Genomic DNA, 22,805 nt, shown 5'->3' with positions numbered 1-22,805 from the left:
AGGGAGATAGCCAGGGATGTTAGCTCAGCAATAGTCTTCCTCAAGCAAAATGAGGAAAGTTGGCAACAGATGTTAGCTCAGGGCCAATCTTCCTCACCAAAAAATAAAAACAGAAATAGAGCAAATGAAATTTTCTTCCAATTCAAATATTCTCTGAAGCATGTCATTTTCTCCTAATTTGTCCTTTAACTAAAAAACAAAGATCCCAGATGACATTAGTGTGGTATAGAGTTCATGGCAGATTCAGTGCTGTTTTCTTTATCCCGATTTTCTTCCTCACGTGGTGAATCCAGTTCATTTCCGCTATTTTCCTCTTCACTGGAATCACTGTCCAGTCCACCTCCAACTCTGGCAGGCTTCTTGTTATGTGAGGAACTTCCACAGGCGTTGTCTGTGGGAACAGCTCCTTTCCGCTGGGGTAAGATGGTAAAAAATGCTTCCTGCCAGTCTCTGGTTTCCAGATATTCCAGAATAATCTCAAACACTGCAACAAAGACAAAGCCCATACATTTCTTAGCTGAGTTCATCACAATGCTGCATGCTGTATTTTAACACACATTGTGTTTGTGTGAAGAGTGCCAGCATGTCCTAACAACTACTCCGTCCTTACCACTTCCTTCTCCCACTGGCTCTCAGGGCCAGCTGCCCCAAGGTGCTCAGCCTGTCCTGCCTTGTCTGGATTCCCCTCAATCTAGTCCGTAGGCACGCAAGGGTTCACCACTACTCTTGTTAGTGATAATCAGTAGACAGAGGACCTTTCTCCTTTCCTGCCTATTCTTCTTTATCCTCCTCACTTCTTTATCCTTTATGTGCTAATAACAACCAGAAAAAAAAAGTTGGCATTAATCTAAATTTCTTCTGTCTTTCCTATAGAGCCACTCACTCCGAGGAGCGTCTGGCCTGCCTTTTTTCTATATTAGAGGTAAAGAATATTAATGCTGTCTCCAAGGTACTCTCACTTTAATACACTGCTCAAGGGTTAATCAGGATTACTTTACGGAAAAGTAATTTCCACTGTCTATCCAAAGTCTTAGAAGTAGTTCATTCTCTGAATCAACAAGTTCATTTCTATAACTCCCTAGATGCTGCTATAGAGAATGTGTTTAGCACATAAAAAGAGTCCACTAAATAGTTGTGTACTAACAAAAATCTGTACTAAAACTGTTTTAAAAAGCAAAACTCCAGGCAAAGACTTAGGTCCAAGGATGTCTATTAAAATGTTATTTACAATAGTAAAAAGAAAAAAAAATCAACAGAAGAACAGTTAAATTATTTTATATATATATATATATATTCAGATGGTGGAATATTACATAGTCATTAACAATGATTCAATGACATGGAAAAATATAATTATAAATGGGGAAAAAAACACCCCAGATTTTTAACATCTTATGCAATACAGTAAAAATCCAATTATGTAATAAACAGTATCTATGCATAGGAAAAAACTGGTAGGAAACACATCAAAAAGTTAATACCAAGTATCTCTGGGTAGTGAAATTACAGCTTACTTATTTTCCTTTATACTTTACTACATTTTCAAAATTTTCTAAAATATGCCTGTGTTATTTCTACATTCAAACAAATTACACATGATTATACTTTAAAATTTTGTCTCCAGCAAGGTACATATTTTGTACTTGTCCAAATGTAAATGTAATATTCTTCTTCACAATGTTCACTCAGGTATATTTTCAGTTTATCCCCTCAGAGCTTACCATGATTAACTGCCAAAACTTTTCTACTATTCATCTTCACGAAATTTCCAAGGGGAAGCTGCGCATGATCAATTCCATGCTCTGATGCTTGTTTATATGTGAGTCCCTAAAACAAAGACACTATAACTTGGACTAGAACATTAAATTATTTTAACTTAAAGTCTATGACAGAATAAATAATTTCTACAAAAGACTTTAGTTCAGAGAATGTAATCTGAAGAAGTGTGTGTGTGTGCGCCTGTGCGTGTTTAACTGCTAATTTGGAAACACTCTCCTGACAGTAGCAGTTTGTTTAGGGCAGTAAGTAGAATGTTTAGGGCATTTGCTTAACCAGTTTACAAGGAGGAAACCAGAGACATGTTCCCTCCCCTGTCACAAAGCCCCCAGTGGCGGACCCACAGGAGAAACCTGGCTCATGCCTCCTGGCTCAAATATCTTTTCACCACTCCACTCTGCCTTTTCTCTCACTTTAAAATACTCAAACTGAATTCCTAGAGCAGCACCATTACTCTTCCCACACATGTAAAAGATATAAAGACAAAACTATGTTTCATTACATAAGACTAGAGGCACAAAGGACAAATTAAATGAAAATCTGAATTTAGAAATTTTAAAAATTGCCTATAAAATTTTATTTTTCTCTTTCTGTCAATTAAAAGAATGTTGAATATGAATTTTCTCCCTTCTCAAAATTAAAATCCTTAAAGCCTGGGTCTAACCAGAACTGAAACAGCCAAAAGACAAGAGCAGAGGAGAAAGAAGAGCGAAATTTCTCAACTAGTAGTTTGCCTATTTTAGGGACAAATACTTAATAACAGATTGAGGTAAGTGCTTTTGAAAACAAAATTGTTTTAGTTCAGAGAAACAGTCAACATGAGAGGAAAAACTTTGGTTCCACATAAGTAAAAGAGAATTTTTCCACTGAGAAAAAAGTAAAAAGGCCACAGATCATTCTGCTAAAATTCCCTATGATGCTAGAGAGCTGCCCTGTCCGACTGCAGCCACAGTGACCACTCCAATTTAACAGTTTACACAAAGTCAGCTTCTCAATCACTCTGTGCACATGTCACGTGCTCAGCAGCCATGTAGCTACCGTGCTGGACAGGAGGACAAACGTTTCCAGCATTGCGGGAAGCTCTTCTGCACAGTGTGCTCTACAAGAACAATGAATTCCTTCCTGTTACTCTCCTAACAATACTTCCTCAGACACTTAGGAAACATGTTTTTCTTTAGTTCGGTTAATTTGGCCTGCCACAAAGTAGCTGGCAAAGTACAAAATGATGTTTTCTTTTAGAAAGTGTATTTATGTAATTTTTCATTAGAATGAGGGTGAGTAGGTGGGAACAGACAAAAGTATGAATACGAAAGAACAGAAAACACATCCCATGAAAATCACATATTTAAAACTTATAAATTTACCAGTTTTGGTATAAATTGATATAAATTTTACCAATGCCTAGACAGTGATTAGCAACATCATCTTCTATCAATATAGTGTATCACTTAAGTATGTGGGCTCTGGAACAATCCGCCTGGTTTCAAATATCTGCTTTACCACCTATTACTATTGGTTCTAGACTTATTTCTCTGTGCCTCCGGTTCCTCATCTGTAAAATGTAGATGATAACAGCACTGACTGCAGTGGGCTGTAGTGAGGATTAAGCAAACTAACGTACGTGAAATGCTGTGCCTAGCTAGAAAGGTGACTGAAATTTGCTAGGCACTCAATAAAGATCAGCATTACTGTTACTATCAAGAAGTATTTTTACTATCAGGAAAATTGATGTATCAATTTTAAGTATGAGCAAAAGCAAAAATGAAACCTTAACAGTACCTTGTGATGGTTGTGATCCACTAACCCTCCGATCACATAGGCCTTGGATTCATCTAATTCCTTCAGGACATTAGGTGAATCTGACGTAAGATAAATCAGGTCTTCTTTCTTTATGAATTCACTATAGTGATCTGGTTTGATGTGGATATCCTTTAAGACACAGGGCAAAGATGTTATTAATTAATAAGATTTTGTGAAGACTGGCTAAAAATGATTATGTTCTGTTCCATAGACAAACCCACCCAAAAACACACGATAGGAAGTTTGAAAGAATATCGTTACGATGTATCATTTAGAGCCTACTACCTCAACTCCTTATCACCCTCACATGTCAATGATTTAAGTAGCCCCCTAATGTTACTTTCCTGTCTCTAGCCTCAGATCCCTCCAATTTACCTCCACATGCTGATGGAAGACTCATTTTCTAAAACACTATTTTCAGTGTTTTATCATTATCTGTACGATAAAATTCAAACTCCTTAATTTAGTAACTCTTTCCTGAATATGGTACTGACCTACCTTTCTAACTTCATCTCTGTTCCAAAAAAACAAATGCATTTTTGTCACATATTTGCTCACACTGTTCTCCAGCCAAAGAATGCCTTCTTCAATTACTTGTTCTACATCCACATGAATCAGCAAAAGAAAATGGCTGATAGATTTAATAAATTCCATGCATCTGTTTTTACAAAGATACACATTTGAAATCACCTTCACCAAAATTGTCAGGTTAGAAGTCCAAGACTGAACAATAGCTGGCAGGCAGAATTTTGAAAACTACATTGACAGAATAAAAGAGGATGTGACACCAGGCCTAGATGGCATTTACCCAATAATTTTTAAGGAAATCAAAAGTGAAGCAGGGAACCTCTCACCTAAAATGTACAACCTACTGATTAATAAACCGCCACTTTTCTGGAAAATGGTATATTAAAAATTTGACCCCTATGCTTAAATAAAGGCCCTAAGAAGGACCTGAGTAATTACAGACCAGTGAACTCACGTCTTTCTGGAAAGCTGGTGGTATAAATAATAAATTTACAAGGCACAAAATAACTGAAGGTATGCCTATTTCAACTTATTACATTATGCCTCAGGAAAATAGGCATGAACGTAAAACTTGGTAAATATCTGTACTTTAAAACTTAAAAAAGTCTTTGACAATGTTTCACCCTATAAGCTATTAATAAAATAAATGTAGTCATTACAGGACTAGTGAGTGTGAGAGGGAAAGTTAGTCACAGAGAGAACTGGCTTTGAGAAAGAAAAGCATAGGAATAACCCAATACAGACCAGGGTTCCTCAGCAATGGTACCAAAGCCGAGCTATTAGTCATCTTTGCAAATGACTGAGAGTGCTTTAGCCCAACATAAAAAAAAATGTGAGCCACATATGTAATTTTAAATCTTCTAGTAAAAGTAAAAAGAAATAGGTGAGATTAATTATAATAATACATTGCAGTCAACACAACATAGACAAAATGTTATCATTTCAACATATAATAGTTTTTAAAATTCCACGGAGATATTTTACATTCTCTCTTTTTTTGGTTACTAAATCTTTGAAATCCAATGTATAGTTCACATTTACAGCACATCTCAATTCAGACTAGTCACACTTCAAGAGTTCAACAGTCACGTGTGGAATGTGGATGCCATATGGGACAGTGGAGATTTAGAAGAAACAGAATGCATTCACATTTCCAAATTTTAGAGTGACTTCACTCTTATAAATAATGGATAGACAGTTCACTAGGCAGAGATTGTATAAAGATCTTTAAAAGTCTTCCTTTTTCAAAATATGTTTTAGGTTGGTGGTAAAATGGCAAGGGAGGTTTAACGAGAGTGAGGACAAGCTAATAGAAATCTCAGTCTCTCTAGCTTCTCCCAGTCTTGTAACCTTAGACTTAGGTACAGTGATACACTGGGTTTGGGTTGCTGACTCCTATATTTATTGGCAGTACATAGAATATAGGTAAAAAATGTAGACTTTTAAGCATAAAAATATTGGAATTATGTTAGAGTTACTCTATTCTAATTACCTTCCAGTTGACCCATCCTTTGTCATTTTCATCCATGTTCTTTTTCAACTGGCCTCCATGGCTTGTCAAGTAAAACTGTAAAGAGATTGGTAGGCATAGAAAGAAAGAGCAAATGACTATGAAAGTCCAATATTTTATTTCCCTCATTCACCCATCTGATCATCAGGGAAACACAAAATATTTTCATTCTAGAAAAAAATTAATTTGTGACATGCTTTAAACACACAAGAACAAACTTGTGGAAAAATGACATTTTGTTTCTCTCATAACCCACCAACTCCCATATTCCATCTACATTTTCACCCCATTTTTCAAGCAGCTATCATTTGCCTCGCCCTTAACGACCACTCTTCTACAAAGTCCCTGCTTCCATGTCGAGTTCCCATTCCCTTTCTTTTGCCACCACTGTTACTTTTCACCAGTCCAAAGTCTTTGTAATTTGCCTTTGATTCTAAACCCTGATACCTATTTCAAGTCTAATCAAGGGTGAGAGAAATATAAAATTATTATCACTTGACAAAAAATATAGCTAACCAAAAAATATCAAGAGTTTCTGGTTCTTAACATCAGTGAGCCAGTGTTAATTTGTAGGTCATCTAGAACTCAAGTAAATTCAGAGAGAAAAAAGACCCTCCTCTTAAGAGTAGCCAACTAGTCTCACAAATCACTTCCTCACTCTAGCTAAGGAAGTATCCTTCAAAATTATCAGTGACTCAAAATCCTTTAAGCAGAAAAAATCTATCCAACAGGTACCACAGCACACAAGAGGCAGGGGAGTTCCCCCACTCCCCAGAAGGGAAGGAATTGAGAGCTGAGAAACTGGTATGAAAATATGTGTATATCCCTTAATGCAGACATTTAACTACACAGAAATGAGCAGCAGGTCCATGTGCACAAGACTGACGGTGACTCCGCAGAGCGTGCCTGAGAATGACATACATGAAAAAACGTTTAAAATATTTTCCTTTATTTTTGCAGAAAAATGAAATATTTTTCAAATAGGCATTTTGTTCTCTAAGGAAGATTATCTGTAAGACTCTTGTAAAGGCAATTAGGATCATCTATGCCTTTTTCTGAGGCAGACATAAAAGGAAACTGGAGTCTGTTTTAAATTCCTCAAACAAACCTGCACAGGATGCAGTGCTCGTCGATTTTCTGCATAACATCGTTGAATCTGCTTATGAAGTTTCTTAATGTCCTATAAAAGAGTGCAGTTTTTAAAGGAGCATTTTCAAAATCATCTATGACCATTCCATAATCTCAGTGGAACAGAATAAGCAGAAGCCATGACTAGATAGATGCATTTTTTCTTTTGAAATACAAGTCTTTTCTGATAATTTCCATTCAATTTCCTCACATATTAACAAAATAATTACCATAAGTAAAGTCAATACTCTGTAAGTGAACCAATATTTCATATTTTGCATCCACTTAAAATACTAGTTCATCAAACATGTACTTTTCTTAAGAGACAACAACAACAGAAAAAACTCTCTTAGAGCCATACTATTACTATTTTCATAACTAACCCATGGTTTGGAAAGTAATTAAACCATGTTCTCTTCACTAGCATTGCTCAAACAATCAGGTTTCTCAAACTATTAAATATAAATAATTCTATTAAGCAAATCATATTTCTTATTTTCTTTTTGATTAGGACAAATAAAAACACACAGATCCTTATGACTAATATGCAGTTATTGACTTTTATCATATAATCATGGTGTCTGTCTCTCTCCCTCTGTCTATACATATACACATGAGCAATTTATTAGTTTAATTTAGGGGGCACAGATTTTTAAAAACTTGATTTAAGATACATTTTAGTACACAAATTTATATCAAAGTGGTATTACATATTAAAGCAAGAATGATTCACCCTACTTTACCTACAGGATTTTTCTTACAGTGATTCATGATACCTTTAACACCATCAAGCTGTCAAAACTGCAGTCAATGACAAGGCGGAGTGTACTATGAACAACATCTCTTCGAATACGTTTTCTGTCATTTCCATCTGAGTTTGAGTCCTGTTGACAATGTCGCTCTAATTGCTTTCTCTTGCGTTTTTCCTTTCGCTTTTGTCTAAAATTAGTAATTAAAATAACTTCTTGTTATTTGTATATCCAGATATTTACAAGCCTCTTCTAAATAGACAAAGAAACAATTACTTTTTTAAATCAGCAGACTGAACTAATGTATGAAACTGCCACTTCTGTGGATCAAAAATGATCAAATATCAGCAATTTTATATAGTCAATCTAAAAACTTTTGATAAGAAGGAAATGAGTTTGAAAAACAATATAATGCTTTCCTTACAAACTTAAACTACACTACTAATAATTTCATGTATTATCGGCATCACACTATACCAAGAAAACTTTATAAATACTGAATTTGAGAGTTATGATGAATTTTTCTTTTATTCTTCCCCTACATGATCTTCATCCCCTACATGATCTTCAAGCAACATTTATGTGCTATAGGAAAAAAATAAAGTAAAATTACTTGTAAAAAGCACTCATAGACTTCTTCTTTGATCTACATTAACTATAGTTTATTTCCTCCCAGTAAATTCTGACATTAGACAATATTAGCTTCAGCCTTACTGCTCTCACCAAAACCTGCAACAGTTCTAGCAAAATCAACATTAGGCCCAAATTTGATCTTTCTGAGGTAGTTATTTTTGTTCCACATCTAGCACATGGATACTAACTATATCCCTTATTTAAGTCAGTTGTTTCAGAAATTGTGCGGCTACTCACAATAGGTTCTGGGTGAGAAAAAGTGTACAGTGTAAATTCATTAACATTGCTAAAAGAAAATAATCCAAACACACACAGTTTTAACAGCCAACTGACAATGTCAGCTAACAATATGCGTAGCCCCAATTTCAATTAACACAATTACTTTGAATGTGACAAAGGGCTACGCGAGGTCCAACATTCCATATGTCTGAATGGAGCCAGAACATAGGCACTTTGAAACATACTTGCGGAGTTCTCGTTGTTCTTCCCACTGTTTCTGCTTTATTAGCTTCTTCATTTGTCGTTTAGATATTGGTTCCAACCCTTCACCTGATCTTGGCTTCTGGCTCTCCTCTTGATCCTCACTTAAGTCTTGCGTTCTTTCAACATTAGAAGCCTCAACAAATGCTGGCAACATTTCAGATGACATTATTTGATGCTTCTGAAAAACTGAAAAGCAACTTTTGACATGAACGTGATTCACAAACACCCAAAAAGTAAAAAAACAAATAACCAAGAGATGAGGTTAAAATTAAACCATATCAGTAATGAATAAAAATGCAAACTGAGACAATTAAATGTCATTTACTGGCAAAGAGCATTTGATGAAATGGGGTGTTTTCATATACTACAGGTGGTCATGGCATAATTTTTCCAGAAGGCTACACAGATCTATGTTTTAAGAGCTTTAAAATGTTAACGCCCTTTGACCCAGTAATTTATTTCCTTAAAATAAATTCCTGTAAATGAATCAGAAGTACAAAATTAATGCAAAAGAGAAACGTTACTTTCATTATCTAGGTATACACTTACAATTGGTTTTTGACCAAAACTATGCTACAGATTTGTACATTTTGAACAGCGTAAAAAACAAATTTTGTTGCCCCCCCACTATTTTTCACTGTAAATATATAATTGTAAATATTCCACTTTAGTAAAGTCTGAAAACCAAAATATGGAAGTTGATTCTGTAATCAGTTGTGGAATACTTAGGGCCATCTCACACATTTCGATTTAATAGCCACATTTTTATATACTGCCTAGAACCAAACTTGCCTTCAGAATAGAGAAAGAGCTAGAAATACTGAGAGTTCTTTTCCTGTTAATAGATTACTAACACCAGAGCTTAAAAATGTATTTTGCTATTTATCCCTATCAAAGACTAAGCATGAAGCTTGCAAATATTTCACTGGCCTTAAAGAAAATTCTATGATTCTTCCTTCTTACAGAGATAGCTAACAACTCAATGCAGAGAAGCTACTATCTAAAACAAAAAGAAAAAAACCCCACAATTCAGATAATGGAAGGATGAAATCTTAACAGCACATAACAGAAGCAGTAGTTTTATTATATGGTTCTTGCTTTCTTTAAAAGTGCAATGTTGTTTAAAAAACAAGACGCAACAATATGCTGCCTCCAGGAAACACACCTCACCCCAAAGACAAACACAGACTCAGAGCAAAGGGGTGGAAGATGATACTCCAAGCTAAGAGCGAACGAAAGAAAGCAGGTGTTGGCATACTTATATCAGACAAAGTAGACTTCAAGACAAAACAGGTAAAGAGAGACAAATAGGAGCAATATATAATGATAAAAGGGACACTCCACCAAGAAGACATAACACTTATAAAGATATATGCACCAAACACAAGAGCACCAAAGTACATAAAGAAAATATTAACAAAACTAAAAGGAGATGTCACCAACAATACAATAATAGTAGGGGACCTCAACACCCTACTAACACCAATGAATAGATCATCCAGAGAGAAAGTCAACAAAGAAACTGTAGAACTAAGTGAAAAACTAGACCAGCTGGACTTAATAGATACATATAGAACACTCTATCCAAAAACAGCAGATTACACATTCTTCTCAAGTGCACATGGAACATTCTCAAGGATAGATCATATGTCGGGAAACAAAGGAAGCCTCAACAATTCTAAGAGGACTGAAATGCTATCAAGCATCTTTTCCAACCATAATGCTATGAAACTAAAAATCAATTACAAGAAAAAACCTGGGGAAGGGGCAAAGATGTGGAGATTAAACAACATGCTACTGAATGACCAATGGATCACTGAAGAAATCAAAGGAGAAATCAAACACTAGCTGGTGACAAATGAAAATGAAAACACACCATAGCAACTCATTTGGGATGCAGCAAAAGCAGTCCTAAGAGGGAAATTCATTGCAATATAGGTTCACCTCAACAAACAAGAAAAATCTCAAATAAGCAATCTCAAACTACACTTAACAGAATTAGAAAAAGAAGAACAAAGCCCAAAGTCAGTAGAAGGAGGGACATAATAAAAATTAGAGCAGAAATAAATTAAATTGAAACAAAAAAGACAGTAGAGAGGATCAATGAAACAAAGAGCTGGTTCTTTCAGAAAATAAACAAAATTGATAAACCCTTAGCCAGGCTCAGAAAAAAAGAGAGAAGACTCAAATAAATAAAATTAGAAATGAAAGAGGAAAAACTACAATGGATACCACAGAAATACAAAAGATTATATGAGACTGCAATGAAAAATTATATGCCAACAAATTGGACAACCTAGAAGAAATGGATAAATTCTTAGATTCTTACAACCTCCCAAAACTGAATCAAGAAGAAATAGAGAATCTCAATAGACCAATCACAAGTAAAGAGATTGAAACAGTAATCAAAAACCTCCCCAAAAATAAAAGTCCAGGACCAGCTGGCTTCTCTGGAGAATTCCACCAAACACTCAAAGAAGATTTAATACCTATCCTCAAACTATTCCAGAAAATTTAGGAAAATGGACCACTTTCTAATACATTCTACAAGGCCAACACCACCCTGATACCAAAGCCAGATAAGGACAACACAAAGAAGGAAAATTACAGGCCAAAATCACTGATGAACACAGATGCAAAAACCCTCAACAAAATATTGGCAAATCGAATACAGCAATACATTAAAAGATCATCATGATCAAGTGGGATTTATACCAAGGACACAGAGATGGTTCAACATCTGCAAGGCAATCAATGTGATACACCACATTAACAAAATGAGGACCAGAAACCACATAATCATCTTAATAGACACAGAGAAAGCATTCAACAAGATCCAACATCCATTTATGATAAAAATGTTCAATAAAATGGTTAGAGAAGGAAAGTACCTCAACATAATAAAGCCCATATATGACAAACCCACAGCCAACATCATACTCAATGGGGAAAAACTGAAAGCCATCCCTCTGAGAACAGGAACAAGACGAGGGTGCCCACTCTCACCACTCTTATTCAATATGGTTCTGGAGGTTTTGGCCAGACCAATTAGGCAAGAAAAAGAAATAAAAGGAATCCAAATAGGCAATGAAGAAGTGAAGCTCTCGCTATTTGCAGACGACATGATTTTATATATAGAAAACCCTAAAAAAAATCCACTGGAAAGCTATTAGAAATAATCAACAATTACAGAAAAGTTGCAGGGCACAAAATCAACTTACATAAATCAGTTGCATTTCTATACTCTAATAATGAACCAACAGAAAGAGAACTCAAGAACACAATCCCATACACAATCACAACAAAAAGAATAAAATATCTTAGAATACATTTAACCAAGGAAGTGAAACACCTATACACTGAAAACTACAAGACTTTCCTGAAACAAACTGATGACAACATAATGGATGGAAAGACATTCCATGTACATGAGTTGGAAGAATAAACATAGTTAAAATGTCCATACTACCTAAAGCAATCTACAGATTCAATGCAATCCCAACCAGAATCCCAATGACATTCTTGACAGAAAGAGAACAAAGAATCCTAAAATTCATATGGGGCAACAAAAGACCCCAAATACCTACAGCAATCCTGAGAAAAAAGAAGAAAGCTGGAGGCATCACATTCCCTGACTTCAAAATACTCTACAAAGCTATAGTAATCAAAACAGCATGTACTGGTACAAAAACAGGCACAAAGATCAATGGAACAGAATTGAAAGCCCAGAAATAAAACCACACATCTATGGACAGCTAATCTTCGACAGAGAAGCTAAGAACATACAATAGAGACAGGAAAGTCTCTTCAATAAACAGTGCTGGGAAAACTGAACAGCCACATGTAAAAGCATGAAGGTAGACCATTCTACACCATTCACAAAAATAAACTCAAAATAGATCAAAGACTTAAAGGTAAGACCTGAAGCCACAAAACTTCTGGAAGAAAATATAGGCAGTACACTCTTTGACATCAGTCTTAAAAGGATCGTTTCAGACACCAGGCCTTCTCAGACAAGGGAAACAATAGAAAGAATAAACAAGTGGGACTTCATCAGATTAAAGAGGTTCTACAAGGCAAAGGAAAACAGGATTGAAATGAAAAGACAACCACTAACTGGGAAAAAATATTTGCAGTCATATATCTGACAAAGGGTTAATCTCCATAATATATAAAGAACTCACACAACTCAACAACAAAAAATCAAACAACCCAATCAAAGAGTGGGCAGGAGATTTGAACAGACATTTCTCCAAAGAAGATATACAGATGGCCAATAGGCACATGAAAAGATGCTCATCATCACTGAGCATTAGAGAAATGCAAATCAAAACTATACTAAGATATCACCTTACACCCATTAGAATGGCTATAATCAGCAAGACAAAAAATAACAAGTGTTGGAGAGGTTGTGGAGAAAAAGGAACCCTCATACAGTGCTGGTGGGAATGCAAACTGGTACAGCCACCATAGAAAACAGTATGGAGATTTCTGAAAAAATTAAAAATATAAATACCATACAACCCAGCCATCCCACTACTGGGTAACTATCCAAAGAAACTGAAATCAGTAATTCAGAGAGACTTATGCACCCCTATGTTCATTGCAGCATTATTCACAATAGCCAAGACGTGGAAGCAACCTAAGTGTCCATCGACTCATGACTGGATAAAGAAGCAATGGTATATATACACAATGGAATACTACTCAGCCATAAAAAAATGACAAAATAGTCCCATTCATAACAACATGGATGGACCTTGAGGGTATTATGTTAAGTGAAATAAGCCAGATAGAGAAAGACAAACTCTGTATGATTCCACTCATATGTGGAAGATAAACAAACAAATGGACAAATGGAAGAGCTTAGTGGTTACCAAGGGAAAAGGGGGGGAGGGTGGGCACAAAGGGTGAAGGGGTGCACCTATCAGATGAATGACAAATAACAACATCTATCATAACCTCAATAAAAAAAAGAAGAAAAAAGTGCAACGTTGTAAAAGGACATATGGAGATAACTTAGCAAGTTTACCAAATTTTGACTGAAACACAAGAAATTTTAATATGTGTGCTTTCTAGGCTACAGCAAAAGCCCCGGCATTTTACCAGGTCACAAAACTACTAAGAGAGAGAAAGAATCATCCAGTAATCCAAGTAAGAGTTCACAAGTTTTCCTTATACTATTAACCAAATAGCATCCTGAGTTTGAGGGAACACCTAGAAATAACTCAAATTTGATTCTACACTGGAAGCTCCATATGAGCAGGGATGATGTCCACTTTTGCCTAACATTAGATTGTCAGTACTAACACAAGGACTGGCACTTAATACATGCTTATTATATAGTGGTGGAATAAGTAAATGAGTGAATATGATATTACAAAAGACTTTAAAACGCAATGAAAATAGTAAAGTCGTGAGTCACTTAATGACAGGAGTATATTCTGAGAAATACGTCATCAGGCGACTCGGTCATTGTGCAAACATCACAGAGTGTACTTACACAAACTTAGTTGATACAGCCTACTACACACCTGGGCTAAATGGCACTAATCCTATAGGACCACCGTCATATATGCAATCCATCATTGGCCAAAACGTTATGAGGCGCATGTCTGTAATAGCAAACATTTATTAATTTTTACTGTGCTTAATAAAAAACTTAATATCTAATTTAATCCTTAAAATAACCCTATGAGGTAGACGATATTATGCCTACTTTACAGAGAAGGCAGACACAGTGAGGTTAAATAACTTGCCCTAAATTACAAAGCTACTAAACATTTCCTAAGAAGCAAGGCACCTAGACCAAACCTAGCACCAAGCAGGTCCTCAAAATACTTGTTGAACGAATAGACAAATAAAGCGATGGAGCTAAGATTCAAACCCAGATCTAACTCTACCATCTCCAGAAATCCAAAACCGTATTTAGAAAATAAGAGTTTCCAAAGAATGTAAAAGAGCTGCGTTGCTTCAACCCTGCTGTTGGAGGCCTCTGAGAAGACTTGTGTCACTGTAAGATACAGGGAAAAACAGCTGCAGTCCTATTCCTACGCCACAGAATCAGGTAGTTGGAAGAGACTTCCCGGAGATGGTTGCCAAGAGTTCATGTTTTGAAGCACCTTGCCTCCCAGTCTTGAAATACATGACAACAGGAGATAAAATATAAAAAGGGGAAACAAAAAAAGGTATAGCCTCTCTCAAAACCAAACCAAGAACTAGAATAGGTACTGACCCTGCTGGTCTGCTGTGCAAAGGCAGCTGGGAGGCCTCCTACTTGTAAAGTAAGGAGAAAACAACACAAGACAGAGGATGGGGGAGACAGGAGACAGCTTAAGACGAACCCTTAAACTAGTATTTACAGTGGGGCTCTCCCTTCCATGAAAAAAGACTGAAAACAGGTAAAATGAGACTAAGGCTTATACAGAGCAGAGTACTTGGGGGAAACCTGAAGGAAGCAGACACAGCTTCGTAGCGACAACCTGGGCCAAGCCGTGAGGGGACATACGAACTTTAACACTACATGGTAAGAATTCTGAAGCACCCATATACGCTTTGCTGTGGCCTGAAGCACTGAACAGGACCATGGGTGGGACCAACCACAAAATCAGTACTAGACAGACAGGTGGTTTGGAGAAGGGAAGTGATAATTCCACTCAACATGAGCCTGCAAAGTGAAATTACAAAAAGACAGAAACGATGGGGAAAAAGCCAAAATCAACACTTGAGATAAATCCACTCGACACAAATTGAAAATAATAGGGCAATGTGAAAATGACTTTAAAATAAGTTTGACTGGAATCTTTCAGACATCATAAGGAGTAAGAACCATAAAAACAAAACAGGAAATTGGGACATAAACATAGACACAAAAAAGCAAAATTAGAATACTTGAAAAAGAACCAATTTGGAAACCAGGAAATGAAGATATAAAGATTTCAGAATATGAGACAAACTCCAGATTACCTGGTGTCCAAGAAGTAACCGATGAATTAGAAGACATCCTCACAATCTGACTCAGAATTCAGACAGAGAAGAGAACGAAAAAATAATACGTTGGAGCAGTTAAAAGCCTGAATAATAGGATGAGAGAAATACAGGCAAAAAGGCCTCAATTGGAGACAAATGTATAACATTGAGGGCATTTATTAATTTTTTTTTTAAAAGCTAGAAGATAAGGTAAGCACTCAACTTAGCAAATGGGAGGCAGGAGAAACTCAACTACCCCTGAAAAGATTAGAAGGAAGAAAATTTTAAAATACATATTGCGATCCCCAGGATCACTTTCATTTTACTTCTTTCGCATAGACAGTACATTAAATAGAAGTCAGCCATGAGTGTATCTAAAACAACATAGGGTGAAAAAAACATATGCTGAACCTGTCTATTAGGCTAAACGTGCAAACTTAAAAGCACAATTAAAATTCACAGGAAACAAATTGCTCTCGTCACAAAACAATGATTAAGATTCTAAGAAAGAACATTTCTGATCATCACTGGCATCGTGTTTTGCCAGTTCCCTATTAAGTTCAAAACTGCAAGTGTTTATTCGCTCTATAACGTGAAAACTTTAAAAAGCAATGTATAGCCATGTTTTACAGCTCATGTACACCAGGGGGAGCGTTTGCCTTTCCTATCCAAGCAGCCTAAATTAAATTTAACCTGGCCTATCATTGCATACTAATATTTTTAAACAGCCTATCAAATACTAGGAAAGATCATGAGTTGGTCAACATCATCATTATTATTTTTAAAGCCATTCCCAATTAAGAAAACGCACTGTAGTAAGTGAATTTTTTTTAAGTTTTGAATAAGCTACATACAATGAGGCATGGAATACAACAAAAATGATGCTGGCTTGAGCTCCTATAAATTATTGCTCACAACACTCTATGTACAAAGATATGTAGCAACTCCCCCTGCTGTACCACCCAATAGCGTTTCACTATGTCCTAGCTTGTTCGGATCGCCTGATCAGCAAAATACGGCGCTTCACTAGGTACACTTGCTTCTTATTTTAGTTTTGGCCGGTTTATAGGCTCCACGGCAGAGGGTTTTGCACTCCTTTCTCACACACAGTGATGCTCAGTGTACGTTTTCATTCATTCGACCACGTCCAACCAACATTTAAGAACGGTATTTTGTAGCAGTTACAGAAATATTTGCGTGAAATTTACTTTAGCATAGGGAAAAAATTTGGTTCACTGAGTCACAGACATCGATTATCAGGTGGTCTTACAAGAACGGGAAAACGATGACTAAGGCCATCTGCTGTGGGACTAATGCGTAAAAACCGATGCCAATCCTCCTTGTATTTCCACCTCTTCGCACAGCTTCCGGCAGGGAGGACACATCATCCATCAGTGAGCGTCCAAAAGAAATGTTAAAGAACAAAATAACTTTTATGGATTTTATTCACTGGGCTGAAATAGAGTCTTCATTTGTGACAGCCTCCCTTCCAGAAAGATCCAAACCAACGCCGGAACAACTGCAGAACGCAATTACAGAGCGACAGCGACGGAGCAGGAGCAGCCCGGGGAAGGGGCGGGCTGAGGCCGCGCGGCGTCAGCTCGTCGGCGGGCAGGCCCGGGGCGGGGCTGGGGAGAGCGGCAGGATTTAAACAAACAAAAACCGGAAGAGCCGCTGTCGCTACCCTCCCTGCAGCTCTAGAAAACGTGCCGAATTGTCACGCTGAAAGTATTTCGCTGAAAGCAGGAACACTGGGTCTCGCGGGCGCTGGACCGGCCTTGGCGCTCCACGTCCCAAGGCGCTCGCTGCGTACCCCCAGGGGGACACGGGGAAGGCGCCTTGCCCACGGTCTCCAGCCACCCAGGGACAGGACGAGAGCTCGTTTTCCGGCCCTTCAGAGCGCAGACTTCCCTCTCCCATCATTCTTTAGAAACTCACTCTTCACATACTAGGGCCCGGCCGACCCCACACACACACGTCGACTACAGGCGGGCCACTGGGGAGGGCAGAACCTCGCCCCACCCTCCCTCTAGGCCACCCCCGGCGAATGCACTCGAGAGGCGGGATTAAGCAGCAGCCAGCGAATCAGGAAGCTGCTTGGCGCACGACGGGGACGCGCGGTAGCTGACGTCACTTCCTTCGAAAACTGGGTTGAGGCTGCCCCTTCCACAGCCCAACTCCCCTCTTCCCCCGGAAGCCCTTGTTAGTTGAGAGCGGCTCTGGCACGCACTGTTTTTGCGGCCGGAAAATACCAAAGGGTAGGAGAGCGCCAGCCTCAGTGCCAGGAGACTTACCTAGCTAAGGAGTGGTTGGGGAACCTGAGAGCTCAAGCAGAAAGCCTTTCTGGAGTGGTCTTGGTCCCGCACCCGAGTCCTTTCGGAAACTTCAACTCCCAGAGGCAGAGACGGTAGCCACACGTAGGCGGCTACGCCGGCTACGCCTTACGTCATCTAACTGCGCCAACGCCGGACCTGCAGTGGGAGAAAGGGGAGGGAGGTTTTGTGGGGCGGAGTCTGGAGTGGGAGGTAGTTACAGTGATGCCTGTTTTTCCGCTTCAAGGCTAGTGCGTACCTACGGGCGTGTATTCATTCATATATTCCTGCGGGCATGGGGGTGGGGATTTTAAGACATTCCTACTCTTCAAAATTAAAAATGCGACACTGACAAAGGGCTCTTAATCTGTGTTGGAAATGAAAGGAAATGATTTATACAGAAGGTTGTCAGTATCACATAATTCTACACAACTCAAATGGAAAATCAAATTTAAAAAGCGAGTCAAATTCCTAATAAGGTGCATTTCAATCTACAATGCGTAAGCCTTTTTTCCTGCTTACAGCTGTAAGTCTTACTCCCATTCATTCCTTGAGCTATTTTTCTCTATCCTGTTTTGCAAAACATCAGGTGACATTTCATTGTTTATAATACTTGACCTTATATAATCTTTTTGCTATATATAGACCAAGTCAACTGAGGGAGAACTGAAACATAATCTCATAGACTGTCGTTTTCTATTTAGTTTTTGATTTGATCCTACTTCTAATAGTATCACAGAATTGGAACATAAGAATGAGATTTAAATCAATGAGTAGAAGACTACCATTTCAGCGTGGAAAGAATTCGGAAGTATATTATTCTTGATATTTGAAAACATTTAAACGTTTAAATGTTTCAATGAGTAGGAATTTAAATTCAGAATTTGAGTTTTCTAAAAGTATTGAAATTTCTCTAGTCACAAAATTAAAGTCACTCTTGCTTTAAACCCTCAAATTTTACTTGAAAAATCATGTCAGCTGGAACACTATCGTGGCTTACTCTGTTTCTTCCTCATCTCAAATCTAAAAGATCTCTTAACTGGGCATTGGCAACGAAGTCTGGATCCATTTCTGATCTGTTAGTAGGGCATCTTTTTTCAGCTGCCTCCATATCAGGGCAAAGGGTAGCTGAGGGAGGATTAGTAATTGGATATGAAGCCCTTCACATGTAGGTCATTAAACTCAGGCTGGCATAGTGATGTGCCAAATCTTTGAACAGCTGTTCAGTTGCCCCTTAGGGATCTGTGTAGTGAATAATTATATATTTTTTCAGAGTTAATGCCTGGCATCCTTAGATTCGCATATTGGAAACAAAAATTTTAAGTTACTTTAAAAACCCTCATCTTTGAATAGTGGAGTTCGTAAGTTTTATTTTGACATAGCCATTTAACTTTATAGTCATATGGTACAAAATTTAAAATGCTTCCAGTGTCAATCCAAAGCAAGCACCAAAAAAGTACCGTCAAAAAAAGGGCACTTTAACAGAAGATTGAAGCATATAGAAAGTATAGGAAGATAAAATCATGATATGGAATAATCTTACTTTCATTGATTTGTAAAATTCATGGGTTTATTTGACACATTTATTGAATTCCATGTTTTTTGTCTTAGTACTCTTGATACAAAGATAACTAAATCATGATCTGTATCCATAAGGAATCCCTAGTCTAGAGGGAAAGCCAACAGTAAATAAATGCCATACACTATATAATGTACTTGAGATGCCTTTACTTGGAAAGGAGCAAACTAAATGCTCCTGGAGGCAGGGGATGTAGTTTCAGAAACTGATTAATTTAGTTCTGTCTTGGAAAGTAAGTAGGAGTTTTCCAAATGTCAAGAAGGGAAAGGTATTTAAAATATTGGGAACAGTGAAAGCAAAGATATGTCATAGTTTGGCACATGACTGAAAAGCTGTGGGTAGGATGAGGAAGAAGGAGGAAAGAATAACCCTAAGGGTTTTTCTAGTTTGGACAACTGTGGGACTGTAATTCTGTTAACTGGGTCTTTTAGAGAATAGTGGAAGAAAATTAGGTTTTGAAAAAAATGGTTTGATTTTGAATATGTGGGTTCTGGGGAGAGTCTACAGGACATCTAAGTAGAAACAGATTTAGAAATCATTAGCATGTATTTGGTAGTTTAAGCCAACATAAGAGATTGAAATCAAAGAGATGCTAGTCCATGGGTTACAAACTTGTAATGTCTATGAGGACTAGAAGGTAACAAATGAGAGAAGCTATCTGGGAGAAAAGTGTCACAGACTGAGCACATTCTATGTTTAATCAGGGTACAAATTCCAAGTAGGAATGTGGGCCTAATGACAGAGATGTCAGTTTTTTAAGAGCAGCTGGAAATCTGGATTTTTATGTAAAATCTGTTTTTTTAAGTGTTAGCAACTATTTTGTTTGTTTTTAAATACTGAGCAGGCAAAACAAAACGTGTCTGTGGACCACATTCAGACAATTGGCAGCCAGTTTGTTAAATTGGACTGTAGATTGTAGAGTGAGAAGGTGGCTACAGATAGAACCAGAATTTCAGGACACAAAAACATGGTAATAAATACAATTATGAGCTCCTCCAAATGTTTGGCCTGAAAACATCAGGCAGTCATTATAAATTCCAGTATTTTAAGCCTACTTCTGATATTTTGTTAATTCTGAGAGTATTCTTAGCAAGTTGAGAATGAGGAAGTATGCAAATAGAGTAGCACTTGTGAGTATCTTAATTTCAGGCTAAGAAAGATAAAAAGAAACTAATTTTTTTAAATGACTTGAAAGGTATCTAAAAGGCAGAATCAACATATCATCCATAAACATTTCTCTTGCATTTTGTTTGACTTTAAAAATATAGAAAAAGTTTAAAGTGTTCTTTTAAAAATACTTTATTCCCCTCTCAGTAATATATGAATATTGAAGACTCTAGGAAGATGATTATGGAGGGAGTATAGTCTGAATCTCCTCATAAAACCAGGCGGAGTGTCTAGAATAACAAAACAACAATAATAACAACAAACCCAGATCATGGCTACAGCATAACTCAGTGAAAAAGAATCCTTATAACATTCATAATATGAGCAAGCAGGAAGAAACCGCCAACTTAGTTTCATCATCTGTGTAAGAGGAAATAGAGGGAAGACAACAGAGCATCTGAAGGCCATGAGAATGGGAGGACCCCCAAACTGCCAACAGGTGTTCACTGAAAAACAGGGGAAACCAATATAAGATCAGCAGCAAAACTGGCAGAACTGTAATTCAGGATGAGTACAAAGGGAAGAGCAGGAAGCTCTGAAAGTGCTGGAGGGATGTGAAGTCTACGAAGTCTCAAAACTTAGTAAACTTGAGCTTCCTTCTTGGACAAAACCCAACACCAAGGAGAAGCTTCTGGGAGTAGAATCCACATTGAACATGACAGGGACAATAGAGGCAAAGGAAAAAGCGGGTCCAGATAAAAGTGGGAGAGAAGAAGAGGAGACACAGCTCAGAAATGGCAAGGATACATGTGTGTCATTTTATAAACAGATCGGGAAAGGAAGCTCTAGAACCATGAGGCTAGGAAAGCTATTTAACCCACTCCTCCCTCTTAAATCTACAGAATAACTTATGTAGCCTACAAATATACCACATAAAATGATCGCGGTTGAGTCCTATTTAACATTATTATAATAAAAAAGAGAATATGAAGCAGGAAAAAAGCAAATGAAAACTATAACCCAATATTTCAAAACAAGTTAAAAGAATTTTTTTAAATGATGGAAGGTAAAACAACAGAAAGCAGAAAAACTCAGGAGTGACAGAACGCAGAAAAGAATATGAAATATAAAAAGTACACATATATATTCAACATCATGTTGGAAGTCCTAGCTAGTGCAATGAGGCAATAAAAGGAAATAAAAGGAAGTAAAACATTTCAGATGACATCATTGTCCATGTAAAAAATCCCCCAAAATCAGCAAAAAGAATCTTCATGAAACTAATAAGTGATGATAGCAAGGTCACAGGATGAAAAATTAACATACAAAAGTCAATTGATTTCCTATCTACCAGCAATGAACAACTGAAACTTGAAATTAAAAAAGTAATAGCACTGAAAAAGGAGAAATACTTAGGTATAAATCTAACAAAATATGTATAGGATCTATATGAGGGAAACTACAAAACTCTGATGAAAGAAATAAAGATCTAAATAAATGTAGAGATCTTCTGTGTTCGTGAATTGAAAGACTCAATAATGTAGAAATGAGCACACTTTGTGTCCAGATCTTGGTTTCTAATACCATTCTTCAATAAAAGGAACCAGAGCTCCTTGGGGAAATGACTGATTCTAGAATTGGGGTCAAATAGTACAAGATGATCCTGGAGCATCTTGTAGTGCCAGAAATTAAGGAAATACTTACACACACACACACACACACACACACTCAAGGATGGGGTATGTCAAAGGAACACAGGAGCCAAGTGAAAGAGCTCCCAATGGCTAAATCTGGAACAACTGTAGAAACAAATTAAATAAAGGAGTATTGGATTAAAAGGACAAAGGAGTAAAGGATTGGAACCACAAAATATAAAATAAATATTCATAAGTCCATACTGATGTAAATGATAAATAAATGGAGGAGAAGAGATAACTCTCCCATATAGAGGAATTCCAAATAATTTATGGAGGTACTCTAACCTTAAGGAGGAGGAACATAACTCCTTACTCCTTAAGTATGGGCTGCACATAATATTTCCTTCCAAAGAGTACAGTATGGAAAGGAAGGTGAAAAAAGAGTAACTTTTACAATGTAGAAACCTGACAATACTACTCAGCCAGGTGGTCAAGGTCAACATCGACAGTGATAAATCATGTTGACAGCATGTCCCTTTGATGTAATAAAAATGGCACCTCTGTGGTCTTCCTCCCCCAACCCTATAAGCCTGG

At 37.2% G+C, this 22,805-nt stretch overlaps 1 protein-coding gene across 5 annotated transcripts; it reads right to left on the bottom strand.

Annotated features, from left to right (window-relative positions):
• Positions 1 to 18,004, bottom strand: TRMT10A (tRNA methyltransferase 10A). 5 transcript variants are annotated; one of them, XM_046657363.1, is made up of 8 exons: positions 17,871 to 18,004; positions 8,589 to 8,804; positions 7,519 to 7,681; positions 6,723 to 6,794; positions 5,597 to 5,671; positions 3,556 to 3,705; positions 1,722 to 1,827; positions 1 to 484 (listed from the first exon to the last, which is right to left on the bottom strand). In XM_046657363.1, exons 2-8 carry the CDS (start codon positions 8,771 to 8,773, stop codon positions 216 to 218), a joined length of 1,020 nt encoding a protein of 339 aa, XP_046513319.1. In that variant the 5' UTR covers positions 8,774 to 8,804; positions 17,871 to 18,004; the 3' UTR covers positions 1 to 215. The 5 variants fall into 5 exon arrangements, with proteins under 5 accessions (XP_046513319.1, XP_046513316.1, XP_046513318.1 ...); XM_046657360.1 differs by having other exon boundaries at positions 8,589 to 8,793; XM_046657362.1 differs by lacking the exon at positions 17,871 to 18,004 and adding an exon at positions 16,785 to 17,582 and having other exon boundaries at positions 8,589 to 8,793.
• Positions 18,005 to 22,805: the final 4,801 nt, after the last annotated feature.

This window comes from Equus quagga, chromosome 3, assembly GCF_021613505.1.
Source record: "Equus quagga isolate Etosha38 chromosome 3, UCLA_HA_Equagga_1.0, whole genome shotgun sequence".
Classification (NCBI taxonomy): domain Eukaryota; kingdom Metazoa; phylum Chordata; class Mammalia; order Perissodactyla; family Equidae; genus Equus; species Equus quagga.
Note: the sequence above shows the minus strand (reverse complement) of the source record. Positions and strands in the feature narration are given on the sequence as shown.

Coding starts and splice junctions, on each gene's coding strand:
- TRMT10A (XM_046657363.1), bottom strand. CDS start 8,773: ATGTCATCTGAAATGTTGCCAGCATTTGTTGAGGCTTCTAATGTTGAA. Junction 7,682..8,588: donor GAACAACGAGAACTCCGCAA/GTATGTTTCAAA, acceptor TACTAATTTTAG/ACAAAAGCGAAAGGAAAAAC. Junction 5,672..6,722: donor GAGCACTGCATCCTGTGCAG/GTTTGTTTGAGG, acceptor ATCTCTTTACAG/TTTTACTTGACAAGCCATGG.